This window comes from Rasamsonia emersonii (assembly GCF_000968595.1).
Source record: "Rasamsonia emersonii CBS 393.64 chromosome Unknown ctg1118621762148, whole genome shotgun sequence".
Lineage (NCBI taxonomy): Eukaryota > Fungi > Ascomycota > Eurotiomycetes > Eurotiales > Trichocomaceae > Rasamsonia > Rasamsonia emersonii.
This window is the reverse complement of record NW_013562625.1, coordinates 69,215-85,179: the sequence shown is the minus strand read 5'-3', so window position 1 is coordinate 85,179 and position 15,965 is coordinate 69,215. Positions and strand designations below refer to the sequence as shown.

The window sequence follows — 15,965 nt, the reverse complement described above, 5'->3', positions numbered from 1 at the left end:
AATTGATATTTAGGATATTTTATTGCTTCTTGAAGACAACCGAAGTCTTCTTCTCAGCAAAAGTCATTCCCCTTGCTTTTTATTATATATCCATCCATTGGTACCAGGATCCTACTTACTAAACTAAGTGCCGCGTAAGCTCTCGCTCTCTGGCAGAACCATAATTATGCCGATTGAATTGCTTCATCATGCCTCCATGTCCAAGCCAGGTATCTTTTATAGAGATGTAGTCCAGACGAACCAATCAAAGCACGTCAGTGCCATTCCTATTTGGGTAATTCTGGGTTCGACCAATCATATGCATGGGTCTGTTGTGGGGATTGGATGTCACTCCATGAAATATACCTACCTACATGGACATGTTCATACCTAAGTAGCATAGATGTTATGCATAAATTTCGGGATTATATTCGCTATGAACGTTGTGCTGATTTGTGTCCGGTTTTCTTGTGTAACTAGACTGACTGGTGGATTTGATACGCTACAAGATCCTGGTATAGAGAGAATTGATGGCCTGTGTGGATGTTACGTGGTGGGATAGTCCGTTGACTGACTGCTGGCTTTACTGGAACTCCTTGTGAAGGATTATTATGATGATTATGGTTATGATGATGATGTTGATGATGATGAGAGGAATCGAGACTTAAAGAGTTCACGGCCTCACCCCGTGACCACGCGCCTACGCGCTCTTTCCTAGTTAGGCAATTACCTCTCCAGTGGACGTCCTCTCAACTCTTCCCTCTCCGTATCCCTTCGAGTTCTCCGAATAAGACTACATGGAAGCTCCAACTATTGCAATTTGAATTCCTCTTTCATTGCTGATCCACATACACATCTCCTGTCTAGCCGTCAGTCTACCATGCTTCCAAAATTTCTCGTTGGCAGCTACAAACGCTACAAAGCGGACACGGACCTCTTCACCGCATGGCTCGTGGAAACCGCGGCCAAGGCTGGTCATCAGCTGGAACTTGGCCGCCAAACAACTGAAGAGCGAGTACTCATCTTTCTGCATGCAAGCTGCTGCTGATGGGACGTGCGTGAACAGCCTTTACCGGATTCCCCTGGCGGAGCTTACAACCCTCGCGAGGGCTGTTGCAAAAGCTGCCATCACCGTTCCATCCCACATTGCTGACGTCGCTCGTCGAGCGATCAGTAAGAGAAAGCAATGTGCGGTCTGGTTTCAGAACCGAACCGACGCGTGCAGCGGCGAGGTTCAGGCCAATGTGGCTCACAGTCATTTTATCAATGTCCTTGAAGAGGTGTTGGCATTGTTGGGTGTCGCAGGTAGAGCTTCTCTCCAGAGGAAGTTACCCAACGACCAATCAATTCTTGCTGACGACTCCAGTGCATCAAGGTCCTCATCCCCATGTCAAAAAACGTTCTTCTCCACTGTCACAAAACCCATTGACCGACCTAGAGAACCGGTTCTCAGCGCTGGAGGTAGAAGAGTCTCGCACCGCCGATGAGGATGCTACTCAGCGTGGACAAAAGGCTCAAAAGACACAGCCCCCTCCACGCTGTGAAATCGATGACCAGTTCGAAGACGGCGGAGCTGAAATTTTCGAGTCCTTCTGCTTGTTGGAAGACATGAGACGCATTCGAGACTTCCTCCAGGCCACTTGGACCGAGTATCGAGAGGCACAGATCGATCTCATGACCGCAGCCGTCACGACCAACACCGCATTCGATCTGGTACGGACCACCTGCGACGACTTTATGGATGCCCACCCCTCTCTACGTGGAAGTATGGTCCTCCCACAACTGATGTATGCCACCGGTTGCATCATGCGTGGTGAGGATCCTGGCAAGAAACACCATCCCGATGACCCATTCAACATCGCCGTGGCGGACATTGCGGAGTGGTGTCTCTTGCACACCACGCTGATCCTCGAATCATTCGTCGGCGTTATCGTACCTGGCTCGATACCGTGGTTCAGAAAGGACTTCTACAAGAGTACGATCTATTCAGGTGGAGACAGAGCCACTATGTCTTTGCGAGAACGATATCACCAGGATAGGCAGGTTCTATATGGCTTCCTTCCAGACTTTGTATTTCTAGAACGCTTCCAGGTCAAGCTCCTGGTAGAAGACGAGTTCACCGGTGGTATCAGGGACATGGTCAAGACGAAGCATGTTCCTGTGTGGCTGGCCTTCGCAGCGCCGGTCATCCTGGATACACATCGAATCCTGGGCCCCAATATCTCCCAGCCATTCCAGGAGCTTCGACTCACGGGCCTGCGGACCAAGAAGACGCTCGATGGGGTTTCTCAACGCTCGCTGTCCATGATCCGTCTGACCTGGCCGACGTGTGACAAGGATATGCGCCGGTTTACCGATACCGTCTACGGCGCCGTCACCGATGACATGTTCGCCATCGCTCCAAAGGAAGCACCCCGGGACGAAGAATTCTCCTTCCTTAAGACGCATCCAATTCTCTGTGGGCTTCTGATGTTTAGCTTTAACTTGAACATGCAACAGATGGGCATACCACACGTCAATTCGTGGGGGTCGGTCGTTTCCCTGGCGTACTTATACAATCTGATTCAACAAACAGGCTTCGAACCCCTGTACTGGGAAGACATGGAAAAGGTCATCGAATTTCACGACGAAAAGCACATATTCATCGGAGGCAAGCCCAAGGATGTCAATGATACCTACAAAAAGCTGTGGCTGGCAATGGGGTTCGCGCCGTCAAGCTTTGCCCCGAAGGGACAGAGAAAGATGATGGACAGGCCCCTCAAGAAGGTCACGCCGCGATTGCTCAAAACCACGTCCGTTGTGGCAGCAGTGTTTCAGGAACGATATTGCGGGAGTGGATCGATCGATCTGTCTGCACGCAATGTCGGGCAGATTCTGGATGATCTTGTAGAGAACCGCGGCAAATGCAAGAACGATGGATTTGCAAAAGATTGCGGGGTCATACGTCGAAAATGGACTGTTGCAAACAGTCTCAGCACTCTGCAGCTGCTGACTGCTCTCCGCGAGCGGCTTGCGGACGAAGAGCCAAAATTGCTCTTCAACTACTTTGGGTTGAAAGAACGCTGCCTGGACCTTCTTCAGGGGTTGCAGAAGGAGCTAGACGGCAAACTGGTTCAATATTTCGGATCCGCGTACCTCAAGGATGAGAAGGATCTCAGTCTCATCGTCAGTTACATCCTTGAGGTCGCGCACGGATCGGCCAGGTCGGCGCGAAGTCTTGGTTTCGCAAAGGGATCCGCCAGGGTGATGAGTAAGATGGTGATGAGGGCAGCCAATGTCATGCAGGACTTCGTTAAGGGAAATGGGGGTGTTGGATGCAAGGAGCTGCGAGCGTTCTGCCGTCAAAAAGGCAAAGTGATGTCCCAGGCTGACAAGACGAGAGAGTCGAAACGGGAGACTCTGTACTGGTTTGCGGTGGATGAGCTCATCGATCTTAAAGAGCTGTCTATGCTGGAGCTGATGCTTTCGGCGCGTCTTCAGAAGGAATATGAAAAGAATCCGTGGGCTTCATAGTCAAACAGCAATATCCAGGTAAAAATATGTGGAGGAGATCGACGTTCATCGTGAGGTGAGATAAATTTGCATGGGATGGTTGACAAGATGACGCTTAACTATGTCTGTGATGTATTCTACATGTCTGCATACTGATACAAAGTTCAGATAAGTGGCTGTATTTCTAAGCTACAATGATTATCATAGTCAAACAGTATTTGCCTCACTCCTTCTGATCAGTTCAATCAAAGATTCAGCGGCCAGCACTGCAAACTCAGCATCGTTGATGGCTCGATCGTCCCGTCGCACTTCGATTCCGCTCCCTTCGAGCTGTTTCTCCAATCCGACAAACAGGGCGGAATCGGCCTCTGGGTCGTGAAACGGTTGCCCCGGCGTGGAAATCATGCTGATGCCCCCTGTTGGCAGCAACACTCGAATCAAGTCGGGCCGGGAGGCGTGCGCACGCAGTTTGCTGGCGATGAAGTCTGCGATGCGAGTACATTCCTCCGGGCTCGTCCGCATCAGCGTCACAGCCGGGTTGTGCTCGTGCAGTCGACGGTTCCCGAACGTCGCTGGTACGGTCTCTCTGGGCCCAAAGTTGACCATGTCGCAGGCCCCGACGCTGATGACCTGCGGAATGCCCGCTTTCGCAGCCGCCGTCAGCCGGTCTGGTCCCGCCGACAGCACGCCGCCGACCAGCTCGTCGGCGATCTCGGTCGTCGTCATGTCCAGCACGGCGTCGAGCTGTCTCTCGCGGACCAGGCGCTCCATGGCCTTGCCGCCGGCGCCCGTCGCGTGGAAGACGTATACTTCGTATTCGTGTGCATGTTTTTCTTCCAGATGCGCGCGGATCGCGTCGACACAGGGCGTCGTGACGCCGAACATGGTGATTCCGACTCGCTTTTTGCCTTTTGCATCCAGATTCTTATTCTGACTGGTATTCAAGCGGCTGTAATACGCCAGCGTCGCGCCCACGATCGCTCCCGCCGCATTGGCCAGGATCTGCCCCAGGATGGTGTTTGCGCCCGCGATGTCGACCACGCTGTACATGAGCGTGATGTCCGTCTCTTCGACGAAGGGCTTGACGTTGCCGCTCGCCATGGTCGACACCATCAGCTTGGGAAATCCCACAGGGAGGGCATCGCGCATGACAGCCGTCGCCAGCGCGGTACCGCTCGACCCGCCCGCGGCGACGATGCCGTGCATCTGGCCCCGGACGTACAAGTCGCGAACGTACGCTGTCGCGCGGGCGATGGTGTGTTTGATGTACTCTGCTCGGGGGAGTTCGGACAGGGATGCGTCTGCATTTGCGTCTGCAGCAGCGAGATCCGCACAGGAGACGTCGATATCGCGATGCTGGACTGGCGTAGAGCCGATATCTAGTAGCAGAACTCGGCAGGCGCCGTTCTGGACGATCTGCTCGCGCAGGAAGAGCGTCTCGGCGAGCTTGGTGTCGCATGTGCCGAGGACGAGGATTTGGGGGCGTTGTTGGTCGGACTGCATGGTGGATGGACTGACAGACAGTAGATAATAATAATGATAATAATAATCTGGACAGGTCTGTCAACTACATCGTCGAGGATAGATAAATCGCTAGGTATATAGCTAGCTGCAGCGATGCATTGAAGTATTTATTTATTTATTTATTATTGACGTATTGGAATTCCTAGCTTCATCGGAAGGTAGCAGGCAGGTAAGGTCTGGTCTGTCTGGTCTGGCGCAAAACCCCGCATTTTTCCTGCTGATTACGCGCGTCATAACTTGACTGGTTGCTGCTGCAGGTGATCAGAGTTATTACCTAGGTATAGTAGTACAGGGAATACGACACATTATTGCCTGGTCTTTATTTTTAGTAAATGATATCACCCCGCATTTAATATCGCATCTCCGCCTTTTCTCCGCGCTCCCCGGATTTTTAAGTCAGTCCGGCTGTTAAGTTAGTTTGCTGATTAGTGTCGCTCACTGTCTTGTCGTCTTTGTCCTTATTTTCTTTCTTTTCTTTTCTTTTTTTTTTTAGTTTCTCTATATATAATATATACTGCTGCTAATTAATTGGCTATATCCTCTAGAGTGTATAAGCATATAAGTATACTCTATTTAACCTCTTAAAAACAAATCCTCTCCTAAGATAGATTATTGTTGCTAATAGCAGAATTATTATTATTAGTATGGGGGCAAGTAATGTACTGTACATATCTAACCTGTCATGTGTAGAGAATACTTTTTCTTTTTCTTATCCCCCCCGCTTTTTTTTTTGACTGACGTCCTAGGAATCGTAACGTTACTTCAAGAATGACTTAGCAGATGCTATTAGGGGGAAGTTACCTAGGGGCTGACCTAGCTATTAATATCAAATCTAATTTAAATTTTACATTCTCAAGTGAGACATTCACCAGGGGTTTTACATAAAGAATTATTACTGGAGGTTTTATGTGTCGTTCTTCTCTGTCTGATACAATTAAAAAGTCATCTAGTGGGCATACTGAGACTATACGGACGCCGACAGATGCTAGCGAATCAAGATAAGCACACTCACAGAGTATCCTGCCTATACCGGATATCTCCATGGTTGCAGCCTGACCTAAGGTAGATATCGAGCCTATGGTGATGTAAACCTGACTGTGCTACCGTGGGTCAGTCCGAAGCTTTGCCTCTAAAAGAGACTCTTACCTCGTACATATATACACCCAACGTTGGTGACGAACCTCATTACTATTGTAATCAACTATCACAACTATCCAGTTCTATTGACATATTCAATCAACTCTTAGATGGCAAAGTTCCGTCGAATAGGAGCAGGCTTCTGCGGGACTGTCTGGTCTCCTCCCTCCCGGATGTTCTCTCCGAGTATGCCTTCAAGAGGGAAGATGGAGGTCCAGGAAGGTCTCTGAGAAGTGACTTCGAGATGCACAGATTGGTCCTGAGCAGTCTCAGTCGGCTGACAGAGCGACCCCTCCAAGTCCCTTCCTGTCACCGCTTTATCGCCAACGACGACGACGAATGGTGGAGTGCGAGCCTCGACAGATTCCCTCCCGGCTATTCGCCTTGCAATGTGATTCAATCGCAGAGGATCCCGCCTGTCCCTCAACAGGTCAGAGAATTTCTGATCGACATGTACTGCCCAGAGTCTCTCAGACCAGAGATCAAGGCCAGTGATGCCAATAAAGACTGCCTCATCCGGCCTTATCTCGGCAGGCGACGCGTTAATACCAACAGACACCAACAGTCCAAGTTCCAGGCTTTTTCACTCAGGAGCTTTCCCCTCCATCTAGACCAGATGGAAGAGATAGGCATCTCTTTTTCTGACAGAGAGACGTATGCGAGAATGATGGCCAGGGCTCTTGCCCTGATGCACTGGGACGCCAAAATCGATGCAAACGACTTCGAGTTTGTCATCGCACCGCCGCCAAACACTGACCCAACCCGTAACTATTATTCTCCAGTCATCTCGAATGTCCCTGGCGATCATACGATCTGGATTCTTGATTTTGACTGCTGTCGGAAAATGACCATGGATGAGAGTGGCGTTAAACAAGCGGTTAAAGCTTTTCTTCGAAACGACCCTTTCTATCCTCGACCAGACTGCTGTGAAGTATTGTGGGAGGCGTTTCGGGATGAATACCTCCAGACTAGTGTCCGTATCATTGACAACAACCACAGAAAAGGATGCCTCCTCCCTTTGTCTTTTGTAGAAGGAATAGAAGAAAGAAGCTCGTGTCTTCACCAAGAAGCCACTAGCTAGCTAGCTTCCTTCCTTAGTGGATAATGAATGCACCAAGTGAATTGAGCATGACATGAAGATATGTGAATGAATTTTCACAGTGACAGTGACTATGGTGACTGCATTCAAAAAAAAAAGGTGAGCATATAATTCGCCTCTTGACCATGCGCAGAGATCAGGTTATCATCCTTAGATTTTTTTTTTCATCTTAATACGCTTTTCGACGGAAATCCCTTATCACCTCGTGGCTTGCCCAGCTTCTCCAGTCGTCGAAAAGAAAGTAGAACTGATGAATCGTTTTCATCTAGGACAAGCTCGAACTAAATTTTTTTTTCAAGTAAAAGTAGTACAAACTTTACGGCTTCGCATCCTGGTCTTTTTTTCTAGCCCCAACCTGGCAACTGCCTGGCAACTACGAGGCAACTTGACTAAATGAAAGATCGTGCCTGTGAACTTGTTTCCAATGTGGAAAGATGCCTGACAATAATCAACGACGTCATATCCGAGCGGGAGTCTCCATCACAAATCGACGATGACGAGTTGCACGTCCGCCTATCTCCTGGACATTACACCACGGTATGTGTAATTCCTCAATAATATTTTCATCTGACGACTAATTCGTGAGAGAACAGATGGACAAATACGGTGGAATCCTGAGCAGTGAGACCGCTACCAATGAAAACTGGGAAAGCCTGAAGGAGAGGCTTCCGCCAGCCATCCAGAGATTCGTGCGCTTCACCGGGGCCGTTTGGAGCTGTGATGTTACCGAAGACATTGATGTCCCAATCCCCTTGTTTATTGCCCAAGCACCAGTAGTCATCCTCCCTCTGGTTTGGAGCCCGGTGACTACAGTCGTGCACTTGCGCGACCCGCCTTCAGATCCACTGAGCAATACACCGATCGATCCAACCAAGCCTCTCAGCGAATCTGTCGCGCTAAAGGCCTTTGAGACTTTTCCGGCGTCTGTCGCGTTTCTTAAATTCCTTGATGGGATGTTCGTTGTGATATATCCAGAAGATACCGACTGCTCAGACATGATTATCTAGAAGATACCGACTGCTCAGACATGATGGATCTTATCCCAACCCAGTTCGGCGGGTTGCCAGTGGACGTGGCTACAGACAAGATGACACCCTGCATCGAAACAGACGAGATTACACCCTCCACTAAGCCTGCGGAGCCGGCGGATCCGGTTGTGCGGTCTGGCGCTCAGGGCCCTTCCAAAGGGTCACCACAAGTCGAATTGTATCCTGGAAGTCGCTTAACGGTCCGGGGGCTGTTGACAACACAGGCGAGCGCAGGAGTCCTCGTTGATACTGGCAATGGCGAAGTTGCGCTTACCACGGTGAGCCACCTGCCGCTTTTACATCAAAGGTGCACGCGGAAGGGCATAAAGGCATTTTCTCTCAAGCTAGATCGGCCCAAGACTGCTGTGGGGTTGACGGTGTACTCCGACAATAATGAATCTCCTGTTAGTTGAAGCCGACACCAGAGAGAAGTTTGTTATATTGATTAGATTATGATTAGGTCGCCCATGTCAATCGAATCTTTGACGACGAAGCGCATACCAAAGACTATCCGACAGGATATACCTTTGGTCTAGCATTCCTCAAACCTTTGGTACCGATCGTAATGCACCTGGGCCAACCTCCAAACAAGAGGAGATTCCGCCCGAAGGCTTCACCCCTTCCGTTTAACGAGCTGCTAAGACTCATGTCACCAAGCATGGGCTCCGATGTTGCAGTTGAAGGCAGGGCTTTACCGTCTGGGTTTGGTACCGCCGTAGGAGAAGCATTTGTGAAAGCCAATATCAGATTTTGCAACAATCTTGCGGACAGAGAAAAGAAGTCCACATCCAACGCAGAAAAACAGCTGTCTCGCTGCACTCTCTGGAGGATGGCTGGGCCGCATCGGTCGCTGGGCACTACCAGTAGTTCCCCCGTGGAGGTGGTTAGTACCGGCGAAATACTTGGATTCCAGTGTTGGGAATGGGCCAAGAGACGTGGAATACCCCCCGTGTGGGCTCGAGACACCTACGATTTGACTCGTGATGACAAGACGCTGGCAATGAGATACCCTTTCTACGGCATCTATGATCTCCCTGACGAGGTAGAGAGGATGTCAATTGTCGAACAGTCGTAATCGGCCTCTTTGAGCTTTGTTTGGCGAAGGAGATAAGAAACGATGAATAAAAAGGGGTATGGAAGTACGACGGCTAGGGCCTTTTTAATTTTGCTTTTTTCCTCTTCACAAAATGGTGAAACGGAATGAAGTATGTACAGTGCTCTACACGTGGCTGCTGTTATAGTTTCCTTCATTGCTATGCGTATCATCAGCCCAAAAACTCGCATCGTTGAGATAGAAGCTCGCAGCTAATGATGGACGAGATCTGTTACTTTCCAATCTGAAAAAAAAAGGCATCCTTCTCCATAAAGCTTGCAACTTAAGATTCGAAACCGTCAGCCAGCAGGAGTCAGAAGTTTGTTAACAGATCTTGCTGAGGTGATGGCTGAGTTAGGTCGAATTTTACCTGTAAAAGAAACCTAGCCCACGTGGTCAAGCTAATAGTATAGTATAGTACAGTACAATAGTACTGTACTGTAGATAAGTGACATGAAACATTACCTGGTCGAAATGATATCACCCCGCATATCGATCCCCGCCTTCTCCGCGTTCCCCGGACCGACTCGGACTCAAGTCTGTCCGTCCGGCAGTTTGCTGATCAGTGTCAGTCTTGTCGTCCTTTTTGTCTTTGTTTTTGTCTCCTTTCATCCACATACTGCTGCTAATTATCTATATCCTCTAGAGTGTACTACAGTATGCCCCGTCCAACCTCTCGAAAAGAAATCCTCTCCCGACTAAGACAGGTCATTGCCGATGGCGGAATCATTGTCGGCGCGGGGGCAGGTATGTAGCATCCTAACCTGAGAATACTATTTTTTTCCCCTCTTTTTGACTGACGTCCCAGGAATCGGCCTCTCCGCCAAATCCGTCGAACAAGGCGGCTGCGACCTGATCATCATCTACAACTCGGGCCGGTTCCGCATGGCGGGGAGAGGGTCGCTGGCGGGACTGATGCCGTATAGTGATGCTAATGCGGTGGTTGTTGAGATGGTATTATCCCCCAGACTACACAGACATATATATCTACTACTGTATACTGTATGTATACTGCATACTGATGATGACAGGCCCACGAAATCCTCCCCATCGTGCAAAACACCCCCGTCCTCGCCGGCGTCTGCGGCACCGACCCCTTCCGCGACATGTCGACGTTCCTGGCCCAGCTGAAAGATCTCGGCTTCGCGGGCGTGCAGAACTTCCCCACCGTCGGGCTCATCGACGGCAAGTTCCGGCAGAACCTCGAAGAGACGGGTATGGGGTTCGACCTCGAGGTCGAGATGATTCGGCTTGCGGCCCAGCGCGGAGATCTGCTCACGGCGCCGTACGTGTTTACCGTCGAGGAGGCGGAGAAGATGACCCGTGCGGGAGCGGATATCCTCGTCGCGCATGTCGGGCTCACTACCAAGGGGAGTATTGGGGCTGAGACGGCGATCACTCTCGATGATAGTGTTCGCATCATCCAGGATATCCGCGATGCGGCGGTCAAGATCAATCCGGAGATTATTGTCTTGTGCCACGGGGGCCCGATTGCTGAGCCTAAGGATGCTGAGTATGTGCTCAATAGGACCAAAGGCGTACATGGCTTCTTCGGTGCTAGTAGTATGGAGAGGTTGCCTGTTGAGGTTGCCATTAAGGAGAATGCGGAGGCCTTTAAGCGGTTGAGGATTGCGAATAAGACGTAAAGAAAAGGGATTAACGGGTCAATTCTCTACTCTAGCTTTATACTACCTTTATACAGTACAGTTATATCAGAGCCTGCCACTCTTGCCAGAATCCCTCCCAGAAATCCTCGTCCATGCTCAGTAGTGTCTCCCCAGTCCACATCTCCCCCAGAATGGACGGCTGGGCCGGCTGGGACAGCTGCCGGTGCTGCATCTGCTCCTCGGCTCGGATAGCCTCGTTGAAGTTCTGCTTCAAGGCGCCCATCTTCTTCGAGAGCTCCGCCAACAGATCATGCCGATAATGCACATAATTCCCATCCTGGCCAATGCCGCTCTTCTTTGCAGCCTGCCTCGCCTCGCTGGCGTTCTTGATAATCCGGTCCAACATCCCCGGCACGTCCAGCTTGCTGCGCACGTATTTGAGATCCCACCCCGGAACGTCCAGGAAGAGGAGTTTGCGTATAATGATCATCATGTGCCCCACTTGCAGCCAGGGCGTCATGCTAAGATGGATATACTCCTCTGGTTGGATGGTGAAAAAAGCTTCCACCAACGCCGCTGCTGCCTCGAGGCACGCATACAGTGACTCGACTCGCTGGAACGGATCGTTGTCGCTCAAGACCCCTGACCGAGACGGGGTGTCATATATAGCAAATTCGTGGAGAAACATCTCGGCAGAGTGATAGTGCATCAACAGCAGATCTAAACCGTCAGCGTTGTTCTCATCCATAGTATAGGTGCTGACATACTCCTGTTGCGGACATCCCCCCATGACTGCTTCACAGAGTTCAGCTCGCTCTGTATTGACGCGATATGCATGCCAAAAGGTGCTCGCAGCTTGTACTGGTCGTCAAGCACATGCTGTCGGATTATGTTCACAACGCGCTGGATGCGAACGAGCTGGACGAGATAGTTATCATCTGGGTATTGCTTAGCATCGACCAGCGCCTGACAGCATTCTTCGACGTAAGGAGTATAGGGCAATGGCTCTAGCCCTCTCAGATGCGAAGAGAACCTAATAATGTCAGGACTGCCCCAAGGACAACGTCTGAGATAACTTACAATGATGACAAGTAGAAGCACCCCAAAAACGTTCTCCTTTCTTCCAACGTCCCACGCAACGTTTCGAAAACTTTCGATCCTTGAAGAACCTTTCTCATCACGTCAGGGACGGCCTTGTATTTGTTTATTGGTAGTGGTCGATTCAGACCAAGATCTGCCACCAAGGCAATAGCCAGTTGGAGGAGATTGGTCAGCTGTCGACCTGTGTAAAACAGATTCAGATACCTACACTGAAGTTAGTTCATTCGAGCGGTAAGAACTGGTCCTGCAATACCACGAAATGTACACGAGGAGACCTTGCAAAAGGTCCAGAGACTTCTCGCCATCAAAGAGCATGCGCCGGCTCAGGTGCTCGATGATCTCTTTTCCTAGCGCACTCTGCCGGCCGCTATCTCTGTGGAAGGCGGCCACCAAAATGACATCCAGCAGAAAAGGCTTGGTTCTGCCGAGCTCTTCGGCGGAGATGTGGTCGTCGATCACTACGAAAGGGAAATACCTGGCCATGGATGTTTTGAATATAGTAAGATAAGTATCTTTGTCCGATTTGGAAAATGTATTTTGATCAGAGGTGGCGCTGTGCTCCAGCAAAGGGTCTCGTGTTGGAGGCATCGGTGCAGCCGCTTCCTCCGCCAGACCTTCCTCTTGCAGAGGCCTGATGCAGAGAGTAGCTGACGGAGTCTGTGTCATGGATACCGGGGACGGAGCGGGATATGCGGAATTGGATGGTTTGCTGCTCTCCTGGTCTTCGGCGGGAGCATCGTGAGAAGACTTTAGCAGATTGACGATGTCGTCCAACTTTCGCTCCAACTGAGCCACCCGTCTGAGATTCGTTAGACAGTGTTCACAATTCTTAAAAACACTAAACTTACGTCTGCCTGGGCGCGGTCTTGCGTTTCCGCCTTGCCTTCCGTTCCTGGCCAACGCACTCCTTTTTGAGACGAGAACACCTATACCAGACGCCTCTAGATCAGTATATGCACCATTCCGTACCACTGTCAGCCTACCTCTCGCATTTTGAACGGTCAACCTCCGAGGGAATACATTTTGCCTTGGCGACTGCGCAGGGCCGGCATGCCCGGGGTCCTCCCCCGCGATGCCCGGGCTGTACGACGTCAAGGTTGTGTCTGCCCAACGCATCCATAGCGCTTGAAAACGGACCAGGAAAACATGAACAAACTCCGACAGAACGGAGATGGGTTGAAATTGATTACTTTCCTCATGAGTTGGGGCGCGATGGCAGTTAAAACGGAGGGCGGGGACGGAGTAAAAAAGGAAACCTCCGGCTCCGGTTCCAAATCGGGAAGGCACGCCCGAACAGGCAAGCCCTAACTCTCGAGGTCGACAATGGAAGTCGCGATTCTGCTGCCTCCTTCCCAGACAGCGGTGTGCGTCGTTTCAACATCTCAGCAACTCCTCGAGTGGAAATCCAGGAGAAGTGCGCTCTCACTATGGACAGCAGCCTGTCCAGGACGGACGAAAAGACTGAGGCACACGAGAGAGCGGAGAGACAGAGTCAGCAAAATGACGAGCCATTGGAGACTCCATCAGGCATCAGATTATACCTGATCTTCGTAGCGCTGATCTTTGCTGCGTTTCTGGTCTCCCTCAACGCTTCGATTGTCTCGACGGTATGGCACCAAGACGAATCCACGTTGCTCGAACCAGATAGTCTCTGATATTGACTTCTAGGCCACCCCGTCCATCACGAATGAGTTTAATGCGATATCCGACATAGGATGGTACGGCAGTGCATATCTGCTGGCGACGTGTTCCCTACAGCCGCTGATGGGAAAGTTCTACGCCCATTTTCCTGCCAAGAATGTCATCATGACTGCCATCTCCATCTTCGAACTCGGCTCCCTTCTTTGCGGTGTGGCAACCTCGTCGAATTTCTTTATCGTTGGCCGCGCTGTTGCGGGCACTGGATCCTCTGGGATCCTCAGTGGAGCTCTGAATATAATGGTTGCATCCGTGTCGTTGGAAAAGAGACCTTGTAAGTTATACACGTTCGTCTGCTTACGAACGTAACTGAAGTATGAAGTGGTGAATGGTATCAATTTTGCTATCTCTGCCACCGGGAACGTGATCGGGCCTCTGATCGGGGGCGCCTTGACGCAACACGTGAGTTGGAGATGGTGTGAGTGAAATTAGCCCTTTCCTGCCAGGATTCTGTTGATTGAGGTGAAGGTTTCTACATAAACCTTCCGTTCGGTGGCTTGACCTTGCTTCTGCTCTTCCTCGTCAACGTTAGCGACGCTCGGTCCGAAACCAATCGCAATCTCGACCTGGTCACAACTCTCCGGCGAATCGATTTCGCCGGTTGCGCCATGTTCGTCCCGGCGACGATGATGTTCCTTCTGGCGTTTGAATGGGCTGGATCTGACTACGGCTGGGATTCGCCCACCATTATTGGCCTGCTCTGTGGGTCGGTCGTCACCATCTGCATCTTTGGATTCTGGCAGCACCGGATGGGTGAGAATGCCATGATCCCGCTGAGTCTGCTCTCCAAGCGGGAGGTCCTCTTCAGTTGCTGCACGGCCTTTCTCCAGATGGGTACGCTGCTGCTCTTCTCGTATTTCTTGCCGTTATGGTTCCAGGTCGTCAAGGGGGCCAGTCCGACGATGAGCGGGGTGATGAATCTCCCGATCATGTTGAGCCAGTCGCTGCTACTGGTCTTGTCAGGTATATCACGTAGGTCTTACTTTTTCGTCGTTGGCTTTCTGATTTCTGACTATAAGACAGTTAGCAAAATCGGATATTATATCCCGTTTGCCGTTGTCGGGGGTTCCTTGACAGCCATCGGAGCCGGCTTGTTGAGTACTCTCACTCCTACCAGTAGCGCAGGCAAATGGATCGGATATCAGATATTTGTTGGAGTCGGTCGAGGAATGGTCCTTCAAGTGGTAAAGCCGGGTTTCTCATCAACTCAAGAATTACTGCAATTCTAACAAACAGCTAGCCTCTCACCGCCGTCCAGGCCGTCGTCCATAGAGATCAATTACCGCTTGGATCCGCTCTCATCATGTTTTGCGCGTACTTTGGCAGCGCGCTGTTCGTCAGTCTCGGCGAGACTGTCTTCATCAACCGGCTGCTGCCAGCATTGCACCAATATCTACCCCATGTTCCACCAGAAAGCATCATCCGCGCTGGAGCGACAAATGCCCGATCGGCCGTGCCGGCGTCAGATCTGCCAGGGTTGATTCTTGCGTACAATCAAGCCATTACTCAGACGTGGGTGAGTGGCAGTCATCCTTTGAAATAAAGAGCTCATCATTGACTGATGCTTAGTATCTATCGGCCGGAGGCTCCACCCTTGCTGCCCTCACCAGCCTAGGGATGGGCTGGAGAAACATCAAAGACAAGAACGAGTAATTATCTTTTCTGCGAGCAGGAGTTGGCTAGAGTGCATGATTTCTTGGCTGTCTCCCTGGTTATAATTATTAGAACTTAGTACATAATTATCTTCTCATTAAGACATAGATTTGGCTCTATGATTTTTTTTTTCCTTGATTTTTTATCCTAGGTAGAAAGTGATGTGGGTGAGTGATCCTAGGCCCTAACATTCCTGAGCGGGGCTTATGGTCGAGATGGAATTCATCCCTTCAAAGTCCAAACTTTTTCAATCCAGAGTGCTTTTTCTCAGACGATAGGTTCGAGGATCCATGTCTAGGTCTATGCCTGGCCTCGTGTCATTCTAATAAGCGGCAGTCGACGTTGGAATGCGACAGACTTCACAGCCGCGGCGTGATATGTGTGGTTTTAAAACGTAGATAACTTACCCTGTGACGACTGGGCTAGGCTTAAAACTTAAAAGGCTGGAGATAACTTTACATATCCTTAGTTATGCAGGATAAAATAAATAAATAAATAAATACTTTATCCTCAACTTGGAATGTGCCAAACTGGATCTGGTGTTACGTTACTGA

General features: G+C 50.4%; 7 protein-coding genes across 7 annotated transcripts; 4 read left to right on the top strand and 3 right to left on the bottom strand.

The window, feature by feature from the left end:
- Positions 1–1,010: 1,010 nt before the first annotated feature.
- T310_9505 (uncharacterized protein) lies at positions 1,011–3,492 on the top strand (the record flags this gene model as incomplete). The annotated part of the gene is made up of 2 exons (XM_013468049.1): positions 1,011–1,284; positions 1,346–3,492. 2 exons carry the CDS (start codon positions 1,011–1,013, stop codon positions 3,490–3,492), a joined length of 2,421 nt encoding a protein of 806 aa, XP_013323503.1.
- A 186-nt stretch (positions 3,493–3,678) lies between these two features.
- T310_9504 (UPF0261 domain protein) lies at positions 3,679–4,974 on the bottom strand (the record flags this gene model as incomplete). Its single annotated transcript, XM_013468048.1, has 1 exon — positions 3,679–4,974. The coding sequence occupies one exon, from the start codon at positions 4,972–4,974 to the stop codon at positions 3,679–3,681; it is 1,296 nt and encodes a 431-aa protein (XP_013323502.1).
- A 412-nt stretch (positions 4,975–5,386) lies between these two features.
- Positions 5,387–6,038, bottom strand: T310_9503 (uncharacterized protein; the record flags this gene model as incomplete). The annotated part of the gene is made up of 4 exons (XM_013468047.1): positions 5,387–5,469; positions 5,673–5,737; positions 5,797–5,920; positions 6,008–6,038. 4 exons carry the CDS (start codon positions 6,036–6,038, stop codon positions 5,387–5,389), a joined length of 303 nt encoding a protein of 100 aa, XP_013323501.1.
- A 1,586-nt stretch (positions 6,039–7,624) lies between these two features.
- T310_9502 (uncharacterized protein) lies at positions 7,625–9,334 on the top strand (the record flags this gene model as incomplete). The annotated part of the gene is made up of 4 exons (XM_013468046.1): positions 7,625–7,768; positions 7,825–8,186; positions 8,225–8,663; positions 8,720–9,334. The coding sequence occupies 4 exons, from the start codon at positions 7,625–7,627 to the stop codon at positions 9,332–9,334; spliced, it is 1,560 nt and encodes a 519-aa protein (XP_013323500.1).
- A 677-nt stretch (positions 9,335–10,011) lies between these two features.
- Positions 10,012–10,998, top strand: T310_9501 (TIM-barrel enzyme family protein; the record flags this gene model as incomplete). Its single annotated transcript, XM_013468045.1, has 3 exons — positions 10,012–10,099; positions 10,161–10,354; positions 10,384–10,998. 3 exons carry the CDS (start codon positions 10,012–10,014, stop codon positions 10,996–10,998), a joined length of 897 nt encoding a protein of 298 aa, XP_013323499.1.
- A 61-nt stretch (positions 10,999–11,059) lies between these two features.
- T310_9500 (uncharacterized protein) lies at positions 11,060–13,180 on the bottom strand (the record flags this gene model as incomplete). Its single annotated transcript, XM_013468044.1, has 6 exons — positions 11,060–11,679; positions 11,727–11,992; positions 12,040–12,241; positions 12,417–12,859; positions 12,909–13,001; positions 13,044–13,180. 6 exons carry the CDS (start codon positions 13,178–13,180, stop codon positions 11,060–11,062), a joined length of 1,761 nt encoding a protein of 586 aa, XP_013323498.1.
- Positions 13,181–13,487: 307 nt separating this feature from the next.
- Positions 13,488–15,411, top strand: T310_9499 (antibiotics transporter-like protein; the record flags this gene model as incomplete). The annotated part of the gene is made up of 8 exons (XM_013468043.1): positions 13,488–13,667; positions 13,729–14,032; positions 14,081–14,176; positions 14,227–14,460; positions 14,589–14,730; positions 14,786–14,942; positions 14,999–15,274; positions 15,328–15,411. 8 exons carry the CDS (start codon positions 13,488–13,490, stop codon positions 15,409–15,411), a joined length of 1,473 nt encoding a protein of 490 aa, XP_013323497.1.
- Between the last annotated feature and the right edge of the window lie 554 nt (positions 15,412–15,965).